Source organism: Ictalurus furcatus, chromosome 4, assembly GCF_023375685.1.
Source record: "Ictalurus furcatus strain D&B chromosome 4, Billie_1.0, whole genome shotgun sequence".
In the NCBI taxonomy this organism is placed as follows: domain Eukaryota; kingdom Metazoa; phylum Chordata; class Actinopteri; order Siluriformes; family Ictaluridae; genus Ictalurus; species Ictalurus furcatus.
Window position 1 is genome coordinate 36,644,113 of NC_071258.1, and position 26,152 is coordinate 36,670,264.

The window sequence follows — 26,152 nt, forward strand, 5'->3', positions numbered from 1 at the left end:
CACACACACACACACACACACACACTGATGAAGTCCAAATTATCAATTATAAAGTAAGTAAAAGCAGAATATATGTAAATGGATAGGTAATAGTTAGTGATGGTGGATTTTGTGGACGGTACCTTCACTCAGACCTTCACTCAGACCTTCACTCAGACCTTCACTCAGACCTGTGTCTTCAAGCCAGAGACCTGAGAGTGCTGCTAGTTTCATTAGCCTTATTATCTTGTCTTGAAGGTCTCTTTCATCATCCTCTTATTATGTTACTTCAGTAACCAGGATGTGTCCTTGATTATCAAACTCTTCTGAACACTGTATAACATCTCTCACTTACCACACATTTCTCCATGATCTCTCTTGTAGATCTGGACGAATGCTCCACTAAACAGCATAACTGTCAGTTTCTGTGTGTGAACACAATCGGTGGATTCACCTGCAAGTGTCCACCTGGATTCACGCAACATCACACAGCCTGCATCGGTAACACACATGCACACACACACACATACACACACACTACATTTCCAGGTACTCCAGGTACAATATATTGTCAAAAGTATGTGTACCCCTTCTGCTCCACTCTTCTGGGAAGGCTTTCCACTAGATTTTGGGGCGTGGCTGTGGAGATTTGTGATCATTCAGCTACAAGAGCGTTAGTGAGGTTGAGGTCAGGTGCTGATGTTGATGCGAGGAGGCTCCAGTTCCAGTTCATCCCAAACTACAGACGTAGAAAAGGATGCGTTCACTTTCAGTATACAAACAAACAACGCTCAATAACGAGACGTGGCACTTTATCCATTGTAAGTTCAATTTATGATCCTTTGGGGTTTCCGTCACCCATCATTCTTTCTGCCAAGCAAATTCTGCAGAATCTGTGTAGGATCAAACTTCCATGGGATGAAAAGGTCCCTTTGAATATTGCTTTAAGGTGGCAAAGATGGCTTGATGAGTTGATTCCTTTAAACACTTTTAAAGGTGAGCAGATGCTCAATATGCAAAGATTTGATGCAAGTGAGGCTGGGTACGGAGCTGTGTCATACCTCAGACACCTAAATGACAAAGGAGAAGTGAATGTGGCATTTACCATAGGAAAGGCCAAAGTATTTTTCAATTCAATTCAATTCAATTTTATTTGTATAGCACTTTTTCAATAGACATTGTCTCAAAGCAGCTTTACAGAAATATCAACATGGTATACAGATATTAAAAGTGCGAATTTATCCCAACTGAGCAAGCCACTGAGTGGCGACGGTGGCAAGGAAAAACTCCCTAAGATGTTTTAAGAGGAAGAAACCTTGAGAGGAACCCGACTCAGAAGGGAACCCGTCCTCATCTGGGTAACAACAGATAGTGTGAAAAAGTTCATTATGGATTTATACGAAGTCTGTATGGCCTTAGGAGCAGCTGTAGTCTGAGCCGTAGCCAAAGTAGTGCCACTTAAACAAACGCCCATACCAAGACTGGAATTATCAGCAGCAGTCCTAGCTGTACGCTTAGACAGGATGTTGAGCCGCAGTTTCATCTGGATGAATCTTTCTTCTGGTCAAACAGCACTACAGTACTGAAATATATAGCTAGCTAACACAAGGAGAAGATTAAAAACTTATGTAGCAAACAGAATCTCCATTGTTCACTTCCATTCAAAGTCCTTACAGTGGAAGTACATCAGATCAAAACAAAATCCTGCAGATGCAGCTTCAAGAAGCATGAAGAACTGAAGAATTCCAGCCCAAGAGAACCCATGTCACACCCCTCTTCATCTCCCTCCACTGGCTTCCTGTAGCCGCCCGCATCAAATTCAAGGCCTTAATGCTCACCTAGAAGACCTTGTCTGGAACAGCGCCCCCTACCTCAACTCTCTCCTGAAGGCTTACATTCCCTCTCGCAATCTGCCATCAATTAGCGACCAACGTTTAGTAGATCCCACTCAGCGTGGCTCAAGGTCCCTTTCCAGAACCTTCAAACTAACTGTTCCTCAGTGGTGGAATGAACTTCCAACCTCAATCCGGACCACAGAATCTCTCACCATCTTCAAAAAACAGCTAAAGACCCACCTCTTCCGTGAACACCTAAAGACTCATAAAAATTTTTTTAATTAAATAAAAAAAAAATACTCTGGCACTTACACCTCTACTCTGCGCACTTTGCTTCTTCTGGAACTCAATTAATGGATCTTGTACAGTAGCACTACTTGTATTGTTCTCCGCTTGATATATCGCTTTGCTTGTATTTTCTCATTTGTAAGTCGCTTTGGATAAAAGCGTCTTCTAAATGAATAAATGTAAATGTAAATGTAAGAATTCCTTCATTCTCAAGTTTGGATCAATGGGCCTGACTTCCTTTTAAAGCCACCATCTCAATGGTCTGAAGCAAAGGAAGAAGTGAACTTGATTCTGGATAATGATCCAGAAGTCAACATCAATAACGGCATAAAATGGACCTTCAACCCGCCTCATGGTGCTGTTTAGGAGCACTTAATCCAGCAAGTCAAGAAAGTGCTTTACTCAGTAGTAAAACAGCAGATGCTGGACGATGAAGCTTTGCATATTGTTTTATGTGAAGTAGAAGCAATACTGAATGACCCTCCGATCACTCCATCTTCAGATGATCCAGTTCCAGTTCATAGGTGGGGTTGAGGTCAGGGCTCTGTGCAGTACACTCGAGTTCTTCCACCTTCTTCCAACCTTCACACACCAGGTCTTCATGGAGCTCGCTTTGTGCACAGTGTCAATACTATTCTATTCTATTTTATTTGTATAGCGCTTTTTACAATGGACATTGTCTCAGAGTCATGGTGGAACAGGTTTGGTTTGGGCTATTGGCTAACAGGATATGAGTGTGATGGTCAGGGGTGCACATACTTTTTACATTACATTACATTTACAATACTTGGCAGATGCCCTGATCCAGAGTGAGTTACATTTATCTCATTCATACATCTGAGCTATTGAGGGTTAAGGGCCTCGCTTAAGGGCCCAATAGTGGTAGCTTGGTGGTGCTGGGGTTTGAACTCGTGACCTTCTGAGCAGTAACACCTTCACCACTGAGACACCACCAACCTTTTGGCCAGATAGTGTATTTACTGTGCTGCTAATCTAGCTTTAAACACACATGCTTAGACACTGAATATCCTGTGTGTGTGTGTGTGTGTGTGTGTGTGTGTGTGTGTAGATAATAACGAGTGTACGTCAGATCCAGGTCTTTGTGGTAGTAACGGAGTGTGTCAGAACAGTCCAGGAAGTTTCAGCTGCGAGTGCCAGAGAGGGTTCTCACTCGACCAGGGCGGCCAACGCTGCGAAGGTCAAACACACACTACATACATTTCCATCCATGTTTTTTACTTGTACTTACTGATTGACGCTTGTGCGAATTCACGTGTGTGTGTGTGTGTGTGTGCAGATGTTGATGAGTGTGACGGAGATCATCGGTGTAATCATGGCTGTCAGAATCTGATTGGTGGATTCAGGTGTAGCTGTCCTCACGGCTACCTGCAGCACTACCAGTGGAACCAGTGTGTCGGTGAGATGCCTATGAATCACACACACACACACACACACACACACACACACACACACACACACACACACAGTGTGAGTGACTCTGAGTGCTGCTGGTTTGTGTTCAGATGAGAACGAGTGTCAGAGTGGGCAGGTGTGTGGCGGTGCGTCGTGTCACAACACACTGGGCAGTTTCCGCTGTGTGTGTCCCAGCGGCTTCATGTTCACTCACAACAGCGGCGCGTGCGAGGACGTGAACGAGTGCTCATCTCCACAGAACCCCTGCAACTACGGCTGCTCCAACACCGACGGCGGATTTGTGTGTGTGTGTCCACCCGGATACTACAGAGCCGGACAGGGGTGAGACACACACACACACTTCCTTATGGAGATTTATGACGGCACAATGCAGAATAAAGTACAGATAGTAAAGGAGCTACTACACAGAGAAAAGTGCGTGATTATACTGTGTGTGTGTGTGTGTGTGTGTGTAGGCACTGCGTATCAGGAGTGGGCTTTAGCAGCAGTACTCCACCTGCAGTAGATGAGGAGAACGCTCTCTCACCTGAAGCGTGTTACGAGTGTAAGATCAACGGCTATCCAAAGAAAGGCCGGAAACGACGCAGCAGCAACACAACCGAGGAACACACCACACAGGTACACACTAACATAACACACAGGTACACACTAACATAACACACAGGTACACACTAACACACCACACAGGTACACACCACACAGGTACACACTAACATAACACACAGGTACACACTAACACACCACACAGGTACACACCACACAGGTACACACTAACATAACACACAGGTACACACTAACACAGGTACACACTAACACACCACACAGGTACACACTAACATAACACACAGGTACACACTAACACACCACACAGGTACACACCACACAGGTACACACTAACATAACACACAGGTACACACTAACACAGGTACACACTAACACACCACACAGGTACACACCACACAGGTACACACTAACATAACACACAGGTACACACTAACACAGGTACACACTAACACACCACACAGGTACACACCACACAGGTACACACTAACACACCACACAGGTACACACTAACATAACACACAGGTACACACTAACATAACACACAGGTGCACACTAACACAACACACAGGTACACACTAACACACCACACAGGTACACACTAACATAACACACAGGTACACACTAACATAACACACAGGTGCACACTAACATAACACACAGGTGCACACTAACACAACACACAGGTACACACTAACACACCACACAGGTACACACTAACATAACACACAGGTACACACTAACATAACACACAGGTGCACACTAACACAACACACAGGTACACACTAACAGACCACACACTAACACACCACACAGGTACACAATAACACAACACACAGGTACACACTAACATAACACACAGGTACACACTACACAAAACACTAACACAACACACCACACTAACACAACACACAGGTACACAATAACACAACATGTATCAGGTTTTATAATTTATTAGATGTAATTTACTTGGTGGGGTTTTGGTCACGATGTAATTTATTGGGAGGGGTTTTGGTCATGATGTAATTTATTGGGTGGGGTTTTGGTCACGATGTAATTTATTGGGAGGGGTTTTGGTTACGATGTAATTTATTGGGAGGGGTTTTGTTCACGATGTAATTTATTGGGAGGGGTTTTGGTTACGATGTAATTTATTGGGAGGGGTTTTGGTTACGATGTAATTTATTGGGAGGGGTTTTGGTCACGATGTAATTTATTGGGTGGGGTTTTGGTCACGATGTAATTTATTGGGAGGGGTTTTGTTCATGATGTAATTTATTGGGTGGGGTTTTGGTTACGATGTAATTTATTGGGAGGGGTTTTGGTCATGATGCAATTTATTGGGAGGGGTTTTGGTCACGATGTAATTTATTGGGTGGGGTTTTGTTCACGATATAATTTATTGGGAGGGGTTTTGGTCACGATGTAATTTATTGGGGGGGTTTTGGTCACGATATAATTTATTGGGAGGGGTTTTGGTCACGATGTAATTTATTGGGAGGGGTTTTGGTCACGATGTAATTTATTGGGTGGGGTTTTGTTCACGATATAATTTATTGGGAGGGGTTTTGGTCACGATGTAATTTATTGGGGGGGTTTTGGTCACGATGTAATTTATTGGGGGGGTTTTGGTCACGATGTAATTTATTGGGAGGGGTTTTGGTCACGATGTAATTTATTGGGTGGGGTTTTGGTCACGATGTAATTTATTGGGTGGGGTTTTGGTCACGATGTAATTTATTGGGAGGGGTTTTGGTTATGATGTAATTTATTGGGTGGGGTTTTGGTCACGATGTAATTTATTGGGAGGGGTTTTGGTCACGATGTAATTTATTGGGAGGGGTTTTGGTCACGATGTAATATATTGGGTGGGGTTTTGGTCACGATGTAATTTATTGGGTGGGGTTGTGGTCATGATGTAATTTATTGGGTGGGGTTTTGGTCACGATGTAATTTATTGGGTGGGGTTTTGGTTACAATGTAATTTATTGGGAGGGGTTTTGTTCACGATGTAATTTATTGGGAGGGGTTTGGTTATCTTCTGATGTATCATGAATGTTTTATAAAGAGCATTACTGTTAGAATAAATTTTTCCACCAGTGTTCGGGACATAGCATTAATCTTTTCTACTTTTAGGTTGATCAAGAAGTGATTACTTCAGCCAGCGTGGATGTTGATGACATCATTCGTTTTAACCTGAGCGTTGGAGACCTAAGTGCTAAAGATCACATCATCGAGTTCCTGCCAGCTCTCTCCACACTCAAAAACCACGTCCGTTATGCTATCGACTTGGGGAACGATGCTGGCCTGTTCAAACTCAACCAGCGGGATGGAGTGAGCTTCCTGCACTTGTCCAAAAACAAGCGCCACCACCTTCTGCCTGGAGTTTATTATTTACAAATCAGCGGCGTTCCTGTGTACGGTAAGAAGGAGCTGGATGCGCTAGAGGACGAGAACGATAAAGACTACCTCAGTGGAGAACTGGGAGAAACGCTACACGTTAAACTACAGATCAACCTGCATTAGCTATACACCAAAGAAACGATCAAAGAGGACTCTTATTTACTACAGCGAAAGATCTCCACACCAGAGATATCGTCTCTCCACATCGTCTCTCAGAAATAACCATAACAATAATAACAGTACATATCTACATTCTATAGAACTGAAAGCTGCAGCGTCAAAGTGTTTTGTCTGATCCAACACACATTTTGAATTACAGCATTGTTTGTACTGTGCTCTTGTCCAATTCCCCCATCAGATAAGTGTGAACTCGCACCAAGCATGATGTAGCTCAAGCAATTTTCTCTAAGATTCAACAGTGTCCTTCACATTGGCTTGCTAACTTTCTAGTGTGATTATAAGCTAATAGAATAAATATAGCAAACAATCAGAAAAAAGCTGAATAGCTATCTAGCATGGCAACAAAGGGTCTCCACTTAGCTACAAGGCAAAAATTGCTAACCAGCTGGCATGCTAACTAGTTAGTAGAGTAAACCTGGATGAGTAGCTTGCTTGCTGAGTATGTAGCATGCTGATTAGATGTTACCAGCTAGACAGCTGTCTGTGTTGATAGCAATTACCCAACATGTTAACTAGCTAACAGAGTAAAATGTGCCGACTAGCTGGCTTGCTAATTAGCTAATGTGCTACCCTGCTAGTAGAACACAAGTTGCCCAGCTCCCTCAGAATCATATACAGATGTACAAGCATAAGTAACAAAACCTAATAAAAGCCCAATGCCTTCTAGCTTCAGCCACCATTTTGAAAAGAAAACGTTCTTAGATTGCAGCAATGCTTTCTGGGTAAGTTGTGATCCTGCAAACTAGTGTTTATGTCTACAACTCGATCATCTAGAGCATCTTGGTCTAGGTCAAGGGGAAGTGGACAAGGGCAGATAAAAACAGTATTGAAGCAGACATGAAGCTAAAGTGGGTGAATAAATTGTGTTCGAGCAGGAGACTGGACAGAAATATCATTTATTAAATCACTAATTTTTGACCACTTTAAAGCTTAAAAGTCTCAAAGTTACATTTCAGTCTAAAATAAATGCCCACAATGTCCTCTTTACCCTAAATGTATTTGATACATGTTTGAAGTGCACCATTTGTATTAACTAATGAACTGTATACCTAGTTAGCATTAGCAGGTCAATTATAATTACGTATATTTCTTATTGGAACTAATAAAAGCTGGACATGCCACGCCCAAAGGCAACTTGTCACATGTGAATGCAGGATAAAGGAAGCCTCCATTTTAACACCAGTGCAAATTGACCTCAGTTGTTCTGTACCTCAAACAGATTTGACACATTCTGTCTAAAGGGGAATATTGTGTGCTATTTATTTTCAGCTGAACTGTTATTTTATTTTTTTTTGGTTCCATTGTGGTTATAAAGGACTCTGCTTCTTTCTTTTCTGCGCTGTCTATCTTAGCTCAGTGTTTTAATCGTATTTACTGGTGCTAATAACACGTCAACATTAGATTTATGAATGCACTGCAAACTGATGCCACTTAATGCCTTTCGCTACTCTGTGCAGGACGTGTGTGTATTACTGTAACCATGCCGCGTTTAACCTGGGGATCTTTTATAAACACATGTATAGTGCCCTGGACTGAAGGGCTCACAATGGTGCTCATTATAAAGACCAACTACTTTTTTTATTCCGATTCTGTAACTGTACATTTCACCTTTCAGAGGAAGAAAAAGAAAGAGACTACTGCACTGAGGCCGTCCAGGCCGAAAACACGCACTCGCAATATAGTCAGTGCCTTCAACGAGACACCACCATCATTCAGTGTTCACATCATGAGGAGTTTAGGTGTAAATTCACAATAAAAGAACGTTTTGGTTTGAACAGGGCACCGGAGTCAGTACTTTCTTTCTAACTGTAGAGCTGCTGCATTCTGGCTTGTGATTGGTCGGGAGGTGTTGACTAGTTTTCTATAATAGCAGCTGACAGTAGCGCAGCTGCAAATCACAGGTATATATTTAATTAATGTGCTCATTCTAATACATTATCATTTCTATAGTAACACACTTGAGGCCATACTGTTATAGGAAAATCCACTTCAGGGTGGTGGAACTAACTCCACCACTTCAGTGTGCCTTCATGTCATGAATATAGTAATTACAAAATAGAAGATCACAGTTCTCAGTGAAATCATTCAGTGTACAGTACAATGATGAGAGACCACCACCTGTAATCACCATATTTCTTCTACCTTATTCATAAACACCTTCAACCACATTTATATAAAATCACTCACTGTTGGTGAGGATGACCCACATGGACAGCCTAAAGATCACCATGAGATTACTGAGGATGGTACCAGAAAAACCATGAAGTTGGCTGTGGAGGATCTTCTTTAAATAAAATTTATGACTGCAAGTCCTTAACAGTTTACACACAATTCCCCATCAATGAACAGTCCAGTACTTACACAACACAAGAGACTTGAAGTTAAAACTATAATGAACTGAGAAATAACTCTGATGTTCATTCATAAGTTCCTGGTTATACAGTCACACTACTTGACCATGTAGCAGAGTTACAGAAGGGGTGCATTTATTTATAATCACACTATCCAGTGTCACCCACATGAACATGGGTTCCCTTTCAAGCTCAAGGATTCTTCCTCATATTGTCTCAAGGAGGAGTCCCCCCCCCCAAAACAGAATTTATATATTTAAAGACACAACCACACTGAACGCAAGTCATCCCTCAGATTTAATATTTTCTTCTTTTTTTAAAAAGATTTAATCAAGTTAAAAATAAAAATAAAAAAAAAATTAACAAACAAAGAAAAAAAAACACCACACAAAAAAAACTGAACAGCCAGTAATAGCACCAACTGGTGGCTGAACAGTATTGCCTCGCAGGACATCTGCACTAAACTCATTTACATCCCACCAGGCACATCAGTAACAGTTGTTTCTATAAACAAAACCACACAACTTAATTTAAGTACAGCAGCAGCAGTTTCAGCTCCTCCCCGTTGAGCCGAATCCCCCAGCACCCCTCTCCGTCTCGTCCAGCGTCTGAGAACGACAAGCAATAACGAACAAGAATATTTAGTACACTATGCCTGATGGAGTAGTTTTTTAAAGACTCTTGTGCATCAGTACAAATAATTAGCTCAAAACTGCTATGAAGCACCAATTACACAAGTGACTGCATCCACAAGTTTATGAGAGATACATAAGTAAATAAGGAAACACCTGAAAAAATAAAGTCTCAGTTCTGTGTGAGGAGTGTTGTGTGGATAAAGAAAAGATGAGATCTCGGTATACCAGCTCTATCCAAAACTCTGTTGGGGAGTGAATATAGTACATAATTGTTTTATTTATTTATTCATTCATTCACATACAAGTATGGGCATGTCCTGTTGTATCATTTAGTACAACGGTATGGTGGTTTAGGACACAGCCTCATGCAGGCATCAGTTAACCACCAGTCACACTATTTAGAGCAGTTTTGCGATTTGGGACAGAGCCCAGGACTGTGGTGTGGATAAAGATGGAAAGAAATTGCTTGCGTTTGGCTGAACTCATGCTGCGCTTCTTTAGAGGATTATAATAATAATAATAATAATAATAATAATAATAATAATAATAATAATAATAATAATAATAATAATAATGATGATCTTTAACTGTGTGACATATGGAGTTTATTGGTCTTTACCTTAAGTTCCTGTAGGTCAGGATAGCAGATTCGCTCACACACTAGCTGAGCCACTCGGTCTCCTTTTTTCACTGAAACAAAGGAATCATTTATTACCCAAACCCTGATTTCCATATTCATAAAGTCCATTTATTTCAGCCATGACGTCAAATCCCACCTTCAAACGTCTCCTTGCCGAAGTTGAACAGCACAACGCCAAGGTTTCCTCTGTAGTCTTCATCCACCACACCGGCTAAACAGCAAACACAACACTGTTAGTTGAAGCCCAGACTGTTCCACATTTCCCAACGTATGCATTAGGTCAATAAAGACCGAATCACCCACCTCCAACATCAATAAAGTGCTTCGCCGCCAGACCAGAGCGAGGAGCTGAGGAAGAAATCACAACATAGACTCATAAGACCTCTGTGCATTCATGTATGTAGATGTCTATAAATGAACACATACATACACATATATATATATATATATATATAAAATGTTATGGAAGATGACAGAGCGTGTCCATACCCACTCGGCCGTAACATCCTGCAGGAACGGCGATCTGGAGGTCAGTCTTCACTATGGCCTTGTCCATCGGAGGAATGGAGTAATCATATGCACTGAGCACAAACAGGGCAGAATCATCATTTATTCATCCATTTACACAGCACTTGGGTTAATTTCCTTCACATTACATACATTTCCATATCATTTGAGTCATGGTCAACTCTTAATCTCTTACGCAAAGCCCTTTAAGATAGTGACTCAAAAGTTTTATTAATTTGAGATTGTTGGAGGGCAAATCATAAGCAGACACACACAAACCGATTCACATAATGAACATATGACACTTGCATATATTTAGCTATAATAAGGATCTTACTATAGCTAATTTTTTATTTAAAAAATGATTAAACAATTTACTTCAGAAAACTCTCATGAGCGTTTAGTCTGTTTCTAGAATATCCTCTACAAGTTTAAGTGAAGAACCGACTCTGCTTACAGGGATTCGAACTGGAGAATCGACTCCCACACTTGTGGAATCGAACATCCACATTATATATTTATACCGCGAGTTATGGAGATAAGGAGTTTTCAGCCCCTTTATCCTTAAGGGCTTGCGATATAAAAGTTAAGAAAGTGTGAAATTACTAAATAGAGCCAAAAATGTGCTCATACTCGTGGTTTATTCTTCTTCCACAAGCAGTTTTTAAGTTGATGTTTCCTACCTGTACAGGTCGTATCCGGCCGCTTTAGCAGAACCTCTGGTCGGTGCTGTGGCGTGTTCGGACAGTTTAGCGAACTTTAGCACAATGTTACCGCGCTTTTCATTTATTTCCTCAGTCCTGCTCTTCTTCACAGGAGACACTACGGTCACGTCGGTCACTTCTGAGCACGGCATTTTACCTGAAACACGAGAACCGAGAATAAAACCAAACAAAATAATAAAAACTGAACAAAAAAAGACAATAACCGGGAAAGCCGCTGTATCAGAATCACCTCACAGAAGCACCGCCAATACTCTCGCGCCAAACTCCTTCTCCACAGCATTTAAAGCTCGCGCGAAAAGAACGCCTCGCCTCCCCGCGCTTTTTCAACCAATGATATGACACAACGTAGGGATACCCCCCCCCCCCCAACACACACACACACACACACACACACACGCGCTCTCTCTCCACAACCAATCAGAACGCTGCATTTCTGACCAATCAGAACCGTTCTAAGATGAAAACAGCTGTCTCTACGCTAACAAAGCACACAGTCGTCATTTTGTATATTTATATATATATATATATATATATATATATATATATATATATATATATATATATATATTAACAAATCAAGCCTTTACCATTCCTATTATTCACATCTAGATATTTTCAGGTCTCAGATATTATCTGTAGTAAGACAGCAAAGAGAAAGAGTAACATACCGTTTCTGTGTGAAGAAAAGCATCTTCTCTGGATCAGTCTGCGTCCGCTATAAACCACAGACTTCACAAAGGAAGCGGAAGGAGAAAACATGTTGATTAAAAAGATCCACACATGTTGGTTCTGGATTTATGGAGACAGAAAGCCAGCAGATCTGTGTCCACAAACTGAGGCTGCGCAGTGGTGATCTTTCTTCTGCTGCTGCTTTCAGACTGAAACGCGCATGCGCTCTGCTGCTCCCTAGCGGCCTCGTGCGAATACAGACAAAATGCACAAATACAGAAATCTGTAAAAGACCTTGGAGTGATTATTGACTCCAGTCTTTCATCTGACGCTCATGTAGATAATATTACTAGGATAGTCTTCTTTCATCTCAGAAATATTTCTAAGATAAGAAATATATTGTCACTACATGATGCAGAAATATTAGTTCATGCTTTGGTCACCTCTAGACTAGATTACTGTAATGCCTTACTGTCTGGATGTTCCAGTAGGAATATAAACAAACTCCAGTTAGTCCAGAATGCAGATGCTAGAGTCCTAACTAGAACCAGAAGATACGGCCACATCACCCCGATCTTATACACACTGCATTGGCTCCCAGTGAAATCTCACACTGATTATAAAATACTATTACTGACCTATAAAGCACTAAATGGTCTCGCGCCACAGTACCTGAGAGAACTTTTGGTCTTTTATGATCCACCACACATACTTCCATCAAAAGTTGCAGGCTATTTGTTGGTACCTGGAATAGTGAAGGCTACAGCAGGGGGAAGAGCTTTCTCTTATAGAGCCCCACAGTTATGGAACAGTCTTCCAATTAGTGTTCGGGACTCAGACACAGTGTCCGTGTTTAAGTCCAGGCTGAAAACATATTTGTTTACTCAAGCTTTTTGTGAATAGTTTTTTTCTTCGGTAAAGAAGCAGATCTAGAGGATCACAGCTATAGAGTGTTGTGGTGAACTGGGATGTTTGGATGCTGTCGCTCCCCCACTTTCACACCTTCACCCAGGTGTGTTGATGGTGAAGTGGCTGGCCGCATTATGTCCCAGGGAGTCCTCATGTCTGTGTTCCCTTCTGGCTCTCCCTTTTAGTTATGATGTCATAGCTAGTCTTGCCGGAGTCCCTGCTTTCACTCACACACAGTACACATTGTCCTTAACCATTACAGGACAATAAGCATACCTAATAATCTCTCTCTCTCTCTCTCTCTCTCTCTCTCTCACTCATACATGTTCTTGTATGTGTTGGGTTCCTACTTTTTTTAAGATGAGTAGCCACTAGATCACTTGCAATGATGCTGACACAGGTGAGGCTATTTAGTATTTTGTGGCTTTTATAATTGTCTGACTCCCTGATGAAGGCTTGCTGGTGTATCAGGAGACTTTTTTTAAAGCCTGTTTTCAGCCCCCAAAATAAAAGCTTTTTTAACTGCAAACAGTCCACACAAGTGCCTGGGTCTGGAATCTTTGCTCTGACAACAGTGGGATGAGCCAATTGTCCTTGATTTTGTTGACAGATTTTGATATTGTTGCTATACTGCACACATGTTTCAAACTGCATGAGGTGAGCATAGAAAAGAATATGTACTGTAACAAAAACAAAACCTTTAATACAGTTATGGTTTTTCAAATGTTTTATTGAGTAAATTCCAAGAATATACATGTATGATATCTAAAATCTCCAGAGTGAAATTTAATCATTATGTGAACCCGAAGCTTTTATAAATATAGAGATCTGTAATTGATCGAAATGTGTATATTTATTTCCCTAGCTGTATTTTCACTAGGTGCTTTTATAAAGAGACAAAAAAGTAGGGCAGAAATACAAGCCAATAAAACTCCACTCAGTGTCTTTCTAATTACATTTCCTCCCATTTTCTCCATCCATCGTCCATCTGTCACTCCATTATCCATCAGGAACTTTCACATTCATACTTGCAAATATTCATCAATATCATCCTTAACATTCATTCACCTGTTATTTATTCATCTATTAATTCATTCATCCATCTATTCAGTGATTTTCTTCTTTATATATGTAGCAGTTAATTAAATCTTACATTCTTTATACATTTATCCTTTTCATCGTCTTTTTACTATTTACTTTCAGCTTCCCGTATTATCACCTGCAGTACACACACATTAAATCTTGCTATAGATCTACAGTTCCACTAGAGGGCAGTGGTGTGTTGTTCATAGGCTGTATCTCATTCCTGTTTTTAGTGCACCCTCATCCACTTCTCTGGGGTTAATACCCCGTGGCTATCAGGTGGAAGGAAAGAAGTCATGAGCTAATAATTTACATTTAATGTCATGAGAGAAAGTGATCCAGAGGTTAATACATCTGTAATCTTAAAGGGACATTACAGGTTAAATGGACTTTAAAGACACTCCTGAGACAAAAGTGTAAGTGGACAGTGTGAGAGAGTGGGATTGGACCACAGCCTTTATGAGTAGAAGGTGAGAACACTCTTGTGGTTTCCGCGCACCAGCAGAGTGGGAGGCAAGTTTTTAGTCAGAGCCTCCAACCACGACATGTACAGGTGATCAGATACAGAGCCTTTACGTGCAATGGGCATGCTCCTGTAACACACACACGCACACAGACACACACAGACACACACAGACACACACTGCATTATCATCACCTGGATTCAACACTGCTAAAGTTAGTAACTCTATGTCTAATAATAATAATAATAGTGTAATTCCAGTGTGTGTGTATAAATGTAAGTGTGGGAGTGTGAGACAGGTGTGTGTTACTCACACTATGATGAGTTTAGCTGCTCTGGAGCTCTCCTGCAGTAACTCATTCAGACGCACCTGAAGACTCGTCTGTACAGAGACAACAAACACAATCTTCACTCATTCATTCATTCATTCATTCATTTGTTAGTTCATGTATTTATTCATTCATTCAGCTGCTCATTAATCAACCGATATCTTTATTCATTCACTCATTCATCCATCCAATGATCAGTAAAGCCATTCATCCTTCCATCGTTTGATCATGTGTGTGTGTGTGACCTTCTCCTCGAAGCGGTCCAGCTCAGCATCTGTGATCTTCCAGGGGTTCTCCTTCCTCAGAGTTTCAGCCTGAGCCGTGTCCTTAGAACCCTCATACAGCCGGAATGGTGCGATCATGTCCTCAAACAGCTTCCAGCTACACACACCCACACACACACCACACACCACACCACACACACACACACACACCACACACACCCCACACCACACAACCCCCCCCCACACACACACCACACACCACACCACACACACACACACACCACACACACCCCACACCACACAACCCCCCCACCACACACACACACCACACACCACACACACACACCACACACCACACACACACACACACACACACACACACACATAATAATACTGTTTATTAGCAGAAACACCAGAAAATCATGATTTAAGTTATTATAAAAAAAAAGTCTCAGCAAAGCAAAACAATACACACACACACACACATACACACACACACACACACACACCACACACCACACACACACACACACATACACACACACACACACACACACACACACACACACACATACACACACACACACACACAGTGAGTTTTAGGTGGTGTACTTTTCTGAAGAGGGCTTGATATGGAGTTCAGTGATGATGATGATGTCTGTGCATTTGATCCTGAATTTTTTCAGCAGAGACTGGATTCTGAAACACACACACACACACACACACACACACAGGATGTTATATAAGTTACAACATGAATCGAAACACTTAACACAATAAACACAGGAGCTCTTTGTGTGTGTGTGTGTGTGTGTGTGTGTGTGTGTGTGCATACTCTTCTTCGTCCTGCTGTACACGATCCAGTTGTCCTGCGATGAAGATCCGCAGTTTACAGTCTCTCCACTTCTTCCTGGTGGTCAGTATGTAGGGCAGTAACAGAGTCAGACCTGAACACAGGATTCACACAGACTTACACCACAGCGCTGCTGAGTTCTGGACTGTGATTGGGTCAGAAGGTAGTGATTAATTCTCTAGAACAGCGGCTCTGACAGTAGCGCAGGTTTATATTAATATTAATGCGCTCATTCTGATACGTTACCGTTTCTATAGTAACGGCTCATTCACGGTACAATGGACGCTCCACATAAAAGAATTAGCTGGTTAGCTGATGGTACCCATATTTGTTCTGTACCACAAACATCATAGAGCATTGTTTATTTTAATATAATTCCACCACTATGGGTGTCCACGCCCCAAATATTTCACTTGTCCTCATTCCTGTGTTACAGCGCTAAGCTTGATTGGCATGTGGCAGCCATTTTGTTTACAAATCTCAACATGTTTTAGATCATTATTGAGGGTGAAAGTGTTTTATCACCATCTTGTGAAGAGACACATGGCAGACTTTAACGGGCATGACCTAGACGAAGTCAAGGTATAAGTATAAAAAAGAATTCTGACTTGATAAGATATGGGTGATTTCATTTTTCTGAGTAGATGTTGAGACACAGCCTCTACCTGTAAAGTTTTGTGTTTCTACACTTTACAGTTTTAACTGCACCTTCAGTGCTTGGACCCCTAATAATTAAGTACAGTGTATTAAAACTGCTAGTAGACCTCCTTGTCCTCAAACAAACAGCAATCTGTCTGCTAAATTCACTTTTTCAGGATCTGTGTGTTAGTTTTCTGTCTCATTAGACTGGATTATTATGATTGTGGTTTGGTTGTGTCTGATACAGCACCATTCCATCTGACTCGTACCTCCATCATCAAATAACCACCACACGTCAATGGTTCCTTTCCCCTGCTTCCTCTTAAACTGAGAGCTGGCCTCCATTAAACGCTGGTTTATCTTCAACACATCAGATGACTGGGACAGTTCTACAGCTGAGAGAGAGAGAGAGAGAGACACACACACAGAAACAAAGAGACACAGAGTGAGAGAGAGACACAGCGAGACACAGAAAGAGAGTGACACAGAAAGCATGAGAGACACAGAGAGAGACACACAGAAAGAGAGAGACACAGAGAGAGACACAGAAAGAGAGAGAGAGACACAGAGAGAGACACAGTGAGACACAGAGAGAGAGAGGCACAAAAAGAGAGAGACAGAGAGAGACACAGAAAGAGAGAGAGGGAGAGACACACAGAGAGACACACAGAAAGAGAGAGAGACAGAGAGAGAGGGAGAGACACAGAGAGAAACAGAGAGACACAGCGAGATACAGAAATAGAGAGACAGAGAGAGAGACAGAGAGAGACACAGAGAGAGAGAGAGAGAGAGAGAGAGAGAGAGAGAGAAGCACACAGAAAGAGAGAGAGAGAGAGACAGAGGGAGAGACCCAGAGAGAGAGACAGAGAGAGACAAAAAGAGAGACACAGAAAGAGAGAGAGAGAGAGAGACACACACAGAGAGAGACAGAAAGAGAGAGAGACAGAGAGAGACACAAAGAGAGAGACACAGAAAGAGAGAGACACAGAGAGAGAGAGAGAGAGAGAGAGAGACAAAGGGAGAGACAAAGGGAGAGACAGGGGGACCAGTGAGACAGAAAGCAGATGAAATGTAATCAGTAACTCGGGCATCTGTAGTTAGTGTTGTGATGATGGCGTTCAAAATGAAATCAGACACAGTTATACTGTTAGCATTATGCTACACTGGTTAGCAAGCCATGCCCACCACACCACTATACACAATGATGTCCCAAAAAACACTAAAATAACGAGCCAAAAATTCAAGCTGCTTCCTCCATCTGTCACAGACAGACAGGGATCGTGTGTGTGTTTGTGTTTGTGTGTGTGTGTGTGTGTGTGTGTGTGTGTGTGTGTGTGGGATTAGATTAGTTTAGAGAAGCACAGATGGTTAAAATGGGATTTTATTTGTTGTAACGTCTTTAGACTCCTGTAGACAAACTCCGCCCACATTTTCTAGTACAAATATAAACAGTTGAAAATTCAGCCAGTGTCTGTGCAAGTTGTGTTATAAGCCAACAAATAGCCATAAACAGATACACACACACACACACACACACACACACACACACACACACACACTCATGCCAGTGTTACTGCTGTACTGAGAGTAAACCACCACCCAAATTACTTCTTCTCATTGCTGCTTCCTTTCCACTGATGGATAGGAAAAAGGGGTGCCAATACTTTGTGACAGGCTACAGCCAGTAACTGTACACCTGTATAGAGAGCTGAGTGATGGGCGGAGCTGATAAAGTTGCATATATAATACTGTAATATTGTAATATATAGTACTGTAAGTACCTTTAGGAGCCAGCGCTTTCTTTGACTTTCTGTTTCTTTTAAAAAATCCTTTTCCTCCTTCCTGAAAGCCGTTTTCCTCCATCTCCATCACCTGCTGCTCCAGAAGCATCCTCTCCATCTCCTCTGGGAAGGGACATCACACACACACACACATTAACACACACACACACACACATACACACACATGCACACATTAACACAAACACACTCATTAACACACACACACACATATACACGTGTATACATCACACACACACACACACACATATACACACACACATTAACACACACATACACACACATGCACACATTAACACAAACACACTCATTAACACACACACACATTAACACACACACACACATATACACGTGTATACATCACACACACACACACACACATATACACACACACATTAACACACACACACACACACACTAACATACACATACACACAGACTTATAAAAGAAGTGTCAGGTTTATACAAGTTTACTTCTTTTGATAATAGAGGAGGAAGTGAAGTTACTGTCACCACGCTGACGTTGATTATTTTCCTGATAATATGTGAATTATTTCCCGAGTGTTTTACTTCTCTTACACCACAGAGATTTACCACCTATTACAACTTTTATTTATTTATTTATTTATTTATTTATGTATTTATGTCGTACTTTTATTTTAAAGAACACTTTCAAAATTTCCAAACTAAGGATCCTAAAATCCAGCTGTGATTAACCTGCTTTCTGAAAAGGACTGTGTCAGTGTCATGTCTGCATATAATGACAGAAAGAACGATGGCATATTGTTGTTTGTTTGTTTGTTTACCTTCAGCTGCGAGGATGTGTGAGATGTCCAGTCCCTGATTGAGTCTCAGAATCATCGTTCCGTATTCAAAATCAAACGCATCACTGAACACAACAATCCACAGAATTATTGTGGTATGGAATGATTGAATCGTGTGTGTGTGTGTGTGTGTGTGTGTGTGTGTGTCTGTGAAACATACTGCAGAACTCCGACATATGCCTGTACATCTTCAGTGTTTGCCGTCTTCCAGTCTCTCTTAAACCCCAACATCAGTGTGTTTGGTCTGAGCCTCCCCAATCCTGATGCCTGAAACCATAACACACACACACACACACACACACACACACACACACAGGTTTTGAGCTTTGAAATGTGAAACATTGCTACTCATGTCTCGCTTAATGAATTTCACTCACACTGATAAAGTACCACACCTGACCTTAACCCTTAACTTTGCAGGAATATTTCTGCACTGCTCACACACACACACACACACACACACACACACACACACACACACACACACCAGGCTCGATTCAAACACAAGCTAACTGGGAAAAACGTACGCATACTTTGTTATTGAAATATATAATTTTATATATAAGTTACAGTAGAAGTTGGAGTGCTCTAGCCCTGCTCACAAATTAATGTCCTTCCTTATATTTATCCTTATATTTCTCCCGTCACTCATCCAAACACTGTATTTTTATTTTTTACAATTTAATGATTGCAGCATTGATAAATTGTTCAAAGCACAAAGGTTGAGGAAGGTTCAGGAGGCGTGGCCGTGAACAGAAACAGACCCGATGAGGTTTGAACGCAGCGTAGGAAATGAATTTAAGAGTTAAAGTGATACTGATCCTGTCTGAGTCACGATTCTTCTTTAACTATAAACCTGAATACATGTAGAGACACTGCTGGGCAAAAGAAAATGGGCCACGCCCAAAATATTAAGCTTTTAATTGTCTTAAGGATAAATCACTGGTCAGAAAATTAGCATGAATTAAACAAAAAGATAAAGTATGTTAGCATGAGATGAACTTTTCCCTCTGATTTACTGAAATGTTGAAGCCTTGTGTGTAATCCTGCACAGCATTTTATTAAAATTTTAAGTTTATTTGTACTTCATTTCAGTTTTGTTCACTCAGATATGTGTTAGTTTAAAATTTCATGTCCAACACTTTAATCATTATCATGATTCACCTCTGTGTACAAGAAGACTCTATAAGTGAATCTCCATGTTTCTAGCTTTTCCCCCAAACAGCAAAAGTAAACAAGCGTTTTCTCACCAGTGATTTCTTTTTAAAATCATCAAAAGTTTAATATTGTGCCATTATGGGTTCTTGGCCCAGGAGTGTAGTGAAAGTGTTATAGATGTAGAGAAAGTCAACAGGTTTTTAAAAAATTCTCCCCATCTGTTCTGTATTTATTACTAAAGTGAACTCTGCTTCTCTCTTTACTGTGCACTTAATCAGCCACCGGTGTTATTCCAATTCACACTCCTTATCTGACTTTAATGTACAGTCAGACGTGGCTGTTAATCTGACCTGAGCATGGCGCAGTGCAATCGCTACTGATGATAACATCCTGATACATGTGCAATCGTAGCCAAAGTCTGCTGAACAGGAACATCACTTCACATCACGCCGAGCTGGAACATTACCGAGAGCTCCTTGAACACGAGGATTGTTTTATCAGACTTCACGAGATGCAAGGGGCACACGAGAATATTCATTTTCAGTGTAGTTTTTAGATTAGATTAGAGGAAATTATTTACTGTATACTGTGCAATAAACATTTATCAGTAAACTTTACTATCTGTCTGACCTCCAGTCTAATATCCTGTGCTGTGATATACCCAAGGTTATTATCGTTAACCAAAACTGTGAAGAAAAAAAAGCATTTTTGTTAACAAATAAAAATACAAATGTGTGTTTCCAAATAAATGAGACCTAAACTGTAACTATGACGTAACGTAACTGCAATACGAACGAAACTGAATAAACTTCCGCCTTCGTATTTTAAATGTTGGATGGTCTAAGAACAGAGGCTGAATTGAGTGGATGATCCATCAGTGTTCCTGAATCATAAATGACCAGAGTAAGGTGTATTAGTATACATGTTAGAGCTCCTCGGCACAGCAGAGATTTAGTAGCAGCGGAACGCTAAGGGCCACGTTAATAGGTAGGAAAAGGCAGAGCTCTATGGGATTTTTCAGTACAATTAGCATGATGTTAAACTAAAACAATACTAGAACTAAATAAAAACTAAAAGTAATGTTTTTTGAAAGAAAAATTAAATCAAAACTATTTATGCACCATTAAACTAAAGTCGGGTGCACACTATGTGATTTTTAATAGTATTTTATTTATTTATTCCTTTATCCACCATTTATGCACCAAAAACTGAAATTGAAAACCAAAATACAAAACGAAATAAAAAAAGCAATAAAAATAAAAACTAGCAATATTTTTAAAACTATAATAACCCTGGATATATTGTAGTCTCTAGACTGTGATAAATAAATAATAAAAACAGTACATTTCAGTGTGAACTGTCTGATCTAGCATCACTGTCTGATCTAGCATCACTGTCTGATCTAGCGGGCTGCAGTACTGATCTTACATTATAATAAATGATCTCCAGGTTGTATATTACACTCCAGTACAGTCTGTCTGATCTGATTTTATTTTTCCTGCAGTGCATGCTGTCTGATCTACAGTTTATGAGTTTATTTTGTCTGACACCTGTAACAGACTCTCTGCTCCGTCGCGAAAGCTGTCGGACGCTACGGCGGCGTAAAACGCTTTCCTCTTCTGCTGATTGAGCCACAGCTGATTCGGTTCCATACAATCACTGAGCTCCTGCTGCTTCTCCAATCGAGGACCCTGACAACAACAATGACACAAACTATACACACTATAAACACTCAAACACAGCACAACACAAAGTAATACACACACACACTAACTCATTAACAACAAAATCAGGACAATTTTATATCGAATCATTTTGATGGTAGTCTCAGAACCACCGAGCCCAGAGTTACAGTATAAAGCGTGTAGTTACAGTGTAGAGTTATAGTGAAGAGTTATAGTGTAGAGTGTATAGTTATAGTGTAGAGTTATAGTGTAGAGCGTGTAGTTATAGTGTAGAGTTATAGTGTAGCGCGTGTAGTTATAGTGTAGAGTTATAGTGTAGAGCGTGTAGTTATAGTGTAGAGTTATAGTGTAGCACGTGTAGTTATAGTGTAGAGTTATAGTGTAGCACGTGTAGTTATAGTGTAGAGTTATAGTGTAGCGCGTGTAGTTATAGTGTAGAGATATAGTGTAGCACGTGTAGTTATAGTGTAGAGATATAGTGTAGCGCGTGTAGATATAGTGTAGAGATATAGTGTAGCACGTGTAGTTATAGTGTAGAGATATAGTGTAGCACGTGTAGTTATAGTGTAGAGATATAGTGTAGCGTTATAGTGTAGCGCGTGTAGTTAGAGTGTAGAGATATAGTGTAGAGCGTGTAGAGTTATAATGTAGAGTTATAGTGTAGAGCGTGTAGTTATAGTGTAGAGTTATAGTGTAGCACGTGTAGTTATAGTGTAGAGTTATAGTGTAGCGCGTGTAGTTATAGTGCAGAGATATAGTGTAGCACGTGTAGTTATAGTGTAGAGATATAGTGTGGCGCGTGTAGTTATAGTGTAGAGATATAGTGTAGCACGTGTAGTTATAGTGTAGAGATATAGTGTAGCGTTATAGTGTAGCGCGTGTAGTTAGAGTGTAGAGATATAGTGTAGAGCGTGTAGAGTTATAATGTAGAGTTATAGTGTAGAGCGTGTAGTTATAGTGTAGAGTTATAGTGTAGCGCGTATAGTTATAGTGTAGAGATATAGTGTAGAGTTATAGTGTAGCGCGTGTAGTTATAATGTAGAGATATAGTGTAGAGCGTGTAGTTATAATGTAGAGTTATAGTGTAGCACGTGTAGTTATAATGTAGAGATATAGTGTAGAGCGTGTAGTTATAATGTAGAGTTATAGTGTAGCGCGTGTAGTTATAATGTAGAGATATAGTGTAGAGCGTGTAGTTATAACGTAGAGTTATAGTGTAGCACGTGTAGTTATAGTGTAGAGATATACTGTAGCGTTATAGTGTAGCGCGTGTAGTTAGAGTGTAGCGTTATAGTGTAGCGCGTGTAGTTAGAGTGTAGCGTTATAGTGTAGCGCGTGTAGTTATAGTGTAGAGATATAGTGTGGCGCGTGTAGTTATAGTGTAGAGTTATAGTGTAGCGCGTGTAGTTATAGTGTAGAGATATAGTGTAGAGTTATAGTGTAGCGTGTGTAGTTATAGTGTAGAGTTATAGTGTAGAGCGTGTAGAGTTATAATGTAGAGTTATAGTGTAGAGCGTGTAGTTATAGTGTAGAGTTATAATGTAGAGTTGTAGTGTAGAGCATGTAGTTATAGTGTAGAGTTATAGTGTAGAGCATATAGTTATAGTGTAGAGTTATAGTGTAGCGCATGTAGTTATAGTGTAGAGTTATAGTGTAGCGCATGTAGTTATAGTGTAGAGTTATAGTGTAGAGTTATAGTGTAGCGCGTGTAGTTATAGTGTAGAGTTATAGTGTAGCGCGTGTAGTTATAGTGTAGAGATATAGTGTAGAGCGTGCAGAGTTATAATGTAGAGTTGTAGTGTAGCGCGTGTAGTTATAGTGTAGAGATATAGTGTAGAGCGTGTAGTTATAGTGTAGAGTTATAGTGTAGAGCGTGTAGTTATAGTGTAGAGTTATAGTGTAGCACGTGTAGTTATAGTGTAGAGTTATAGTGTAGCACGTGTAGTTATAGTGTAGAGTTATAGTGTAGCGCGTGTAGTTATAGTGTAGAGTTATAGTGTAGAGCGTGTAGTTATAGTGTAGAGTTATAGTGTAGCACGTGTAGTTATAGTGTAGAGTTATAGTGTAGCACGTGTAGTTATAGTGTAGAGTTATAGTGTAGCGCGTGTAGTTATAGTGTAGAGATATAGTGTAGCACGTGTAGTTATAGTGTAGAGATATAGTGTAGCGCGTGTAGATATAGTGTAGAGATATAGTGTAGCACGTGTAGTTATAGTGTAGAGATATAGTGTAGCACGTGTAGTTATAGTGTAGAGATATAGTGTAGCGTTATAGTGTAGCGCGTGTAGTTAGAGTGTAGAGATATAGTGTAGAGCGTGTAGAGTTATAATGTAGAGTTATAGTGTAGAGCGTGTAGTTATAGTGTAGAGTTATAGTGTAGCACGTGTAGTTATAGTGTAGAGTTATAGTGTAGCGCGTGTAGTTATAGTGCAGAGATATAGTGTAGCACGTGTAGTTATAGTGTAGAGATATAGTGTGGCGCGTGTAGTTATAGTGTAGAGATATAGTGTAGCACGTGTAGTTATAGTGTAGAGATATAGTGTAGCGTTATAGTGTAGCGCGTGTAGTTAGAGTGTAGAGATATAGTGTAGAGCGTGTAGAGTTATAATGTAGAGTTATAGTGTAGAGCGTGTAGTTATAGTGTAGAGTTATAGTGTAGCGCGTATAGTTATAGTGTAGAGATATAGTGTAGAGTTATAGTGTAGCGCGTGTAGTTATAATGTAGAGTTATAGTGTAGCACGTGTAGTTATAATGTAGAGATATAGTGTAGAGCGTGTAGTTATAATGTAGAGTTATAGTGTAGCGCGTGTAGTTATAATGTAGAGATATAGTGTAGAGCGTGTAGTTATAATGTAGAGTTATAGTGTAGCACGTGTAGTTATAGTGTAGAGATATACTGTAGCGTTATAGTGTAGCGCGTGTAGTTAGAGTGTAGCGTTATAGTGTAGCGCGTGTAGTTAGAGTGTAGCGTTATAGTGTAGCGCGTGTAGTTATAGTGTAGAGATATAGTGTGGCGCGTGTAGTTATAGTGTAGAGTTATAGTGTAGCGCGTGTAGTTATAGTGTAGAGATATAGTGTAGAGTTATAGTGTAGCGTGTGTAGTTATAGTGTAGAGTTATAGTGTAGAGCGTGTAGAGTTATAATGTAGAGTTATAGTGTAGAGCGTGTAGTTATAGTGTAGAGTTATAATGTAGAGTTGTAGTGTAGAGCATGTAGTTATAGTGTAGAGTTATAGTGTAGAGCATATAGTTATAGTGTAGAGTTATAGTGTAGCGCATGTAGTTATAGTGTAGAGTTATAGTGTAGCGCATGTAGTTATAGTGTAGAGTTATAGTGTAGAGTTATAGTGTAGCGCGTGTAGTTATAGTGTAGAGTTATAGTGTAGCGCGTGTAGTTATAGTGTAGAGATATAGTGTAGAGCGTGCAGAGTTATAATGTAGAGTTGTAGTGTAGCGCGTGTAGTTATAGTGTAGAGTTATAGTGTAGCGCGTGTAGTTATAGTGTAGAGATATAGTGTAGAGCGTGCAGAGTTATAATGTAGAGTTGTAGTGTAGCGTGTGTAGTTAGAGTGTAGAGTTATAGTGTAGAGCGTGTAGTTATAGTGTAGAGTTGTAGTGTAGCGCGTGTAGTTATAGTGTAGAGTTATAGTGTAGAGCGTGTAGTTATAGTGTAGAGTTATAGTGTAGAGCGTGTAGTTATAGTGTAGAGTTATAGTGTAGAGCGTGTAGTTATAGTGTAGAGTTATAGTGTAGAGCGTGTAGTTATAGTGCAGAGTTATAGTGTAGAGCGTGTAGTTATAGTGTAGAGTTATAGTGTAGAGCGTGTAGTTATAGTGCAGAGTTATAGTGTAGCGCGTGTAGTTATAGTGTAGAGTTATAGTGTAGCGCGTGTAGTTATAGTGTAGAGATATAGTGTAGCGCGTGTAGTTATAGTGCAGAGTTATAGTGTAGAGCATATAGTTATAGTGTAGAGTTATAG

General features: G+C 40.4%; 3 protein-coding genes across 4 annotated transcripts in view; 1 reads left to right on the top strand and 2 right to left on the bottom strand.

The window, feature by feature from the left end:
• LOC128607161 (fibrillin-1-like) overlaps positions 1 to 8,460 on the top strand; it is a 31,988-nt gene extending 23,528 nt beyond the window's left edge. Inside the window, exons 22-27 of the mRNA XM_053623838.1 lie at positions 364 to 480; positions 3,172 to 3,300; positions 3,400 to 3,519; positions 3,626 to 3,857; positions 3,992 to 4,154; positions 6,234 to 8,460. Coding sequence (XP_053479813.1) covers positions 364 to 480; positions 3,172 to 3,300; positions 3,400 to 3,519; positions 3,626 to 3,857; positions 3,992 to 4,154; positions 6,234 to 6,623 — 1,151 coding nt within the window. The 3' untranslated portion in view covers positions 6,624 to 8,460. The remainder of the gene's footprint in view (positions 1 to 363; positions 481 to 3,171; positions 3,301 to 3,399; positions 3,520 to 3,625; positions 3,858 to 3,991; positions 4,155 to 6,233) is intronic.
• An 850-nt stretch (positions 8,461 to 9,310) lies between these two features.
• dut (deoxyuridine triphosphatase) lies at positions 9,311 to 12,396 on the bottom strand. Of its 2 annotated transcripts, none has more exons than XM_053623847.1 (7): positions 12,207 to 12,396; positions 11,497 to 11,674; positions 10,796 to 10,887; positions 10,610 to 10,654; positions 10,443 to 10,517; positions 10,286 to 10,356; positions 9,311 to 9,639 (listed from the first exon to the last, which is right to left on the bottom strand). In XM_053623847.1, the coding sequence occupies exons 1-7, from the start codon at positions 12,295 to 12,297 to the stop codon at positions 9,583 to 9,585; spliced, it is 609 nt and encodes a 202-aa protein (XP_053479822.1). In that variant the 5' UTR covers positions 12,298 to 12,396; the 3' UTR covers positions 9,311 to 9,582. The 2 variants fall into 2 exon arrangements, with proteins under 2 accessions (XP_053479822.1, XP_053479823.1); XM_053623848.1 differs by lacking the exon at positions 12,207 to 12,396 and adding an exon at positions 11,768 to 11,849.
• A 1,429-nt stretch (positions 12,397 to 13,825) lies between these two features.
• The window catches only part of slc12a1 (solute carrier family 12 member 1), a 31,983-nt gene continuing 19,656 nt past the window's right edge, over positions 13,826 to 26,152 (bottom strand). The window contains exons 17-26 of the mRNA XM_053623844.1: positions 22,039 to 22,179; positions 19,491 to 19,597; positions 19,313 to 19,395; positions 18,489 to 18,611; positions 16,977 to 17,102; positions 16,051 to 16,162; positions 15,828 to 15,914; positions 15,237 to 15,372; positions 14,977 to 15,044; positions 13,826 to 14,792 (exon numbers count right to left, since the gene is read on the bottom strand). Coding sequence (XP_053479819.1) covers positions 14,657 to 14,792; positions 14,977 to 15,044; positions 15,237 to 15,372; positions 15,828 to 15,914; positions 16,051 to 16,162; positions 16,977 to 17,102; positions 18,489 to 18,611; positions 19,313 to 19,395; positions 19,491 to 19,597; positions 22,039 to 22,179 — 1,119 coding nt within the window. The 3' untranslated portion in view covers positions 13,826 to 14,656. The remainder of the gene's footprint in view (positions 14,793 to 14,976; positions 15,045 to 15,236; positions 15,373 to 15,827; positions 15,915 to 16,050; positions 16,163 to 16,976; positions 17,103 to 18,488; positions 18,612 to 19,312; positions 19,396 to 19,490; positions 19,598 to 22,038; positions 22,180 to 26,152) is intronic.

Excerpts from the sequence above, each read along its gene's own strand:
- dut (XM_053623847.1), bottom strand. The coding sequence starts at position 12,297 with ATGTTTTCTCCTTCCGCTTCCTTTGTGAAGTCTGTGGTTTATAGCGGA. Across the intron at positions 11,675-12,206 it reads CTTTTCTTCACACAGAAACG|GTAAAATGCCGTGCTCAGAA; the intron begins GTATGTTACTCT and ends CTCGTGTTTCAG. Across the intron at positions 10,655-10,795 it reads AGGATGTTACGGCCGAGTGG|CTCCTCGCTCTGGTCTGGCG; the intron begins GTATGGACACGC and ends TTTCTTCCTCAG.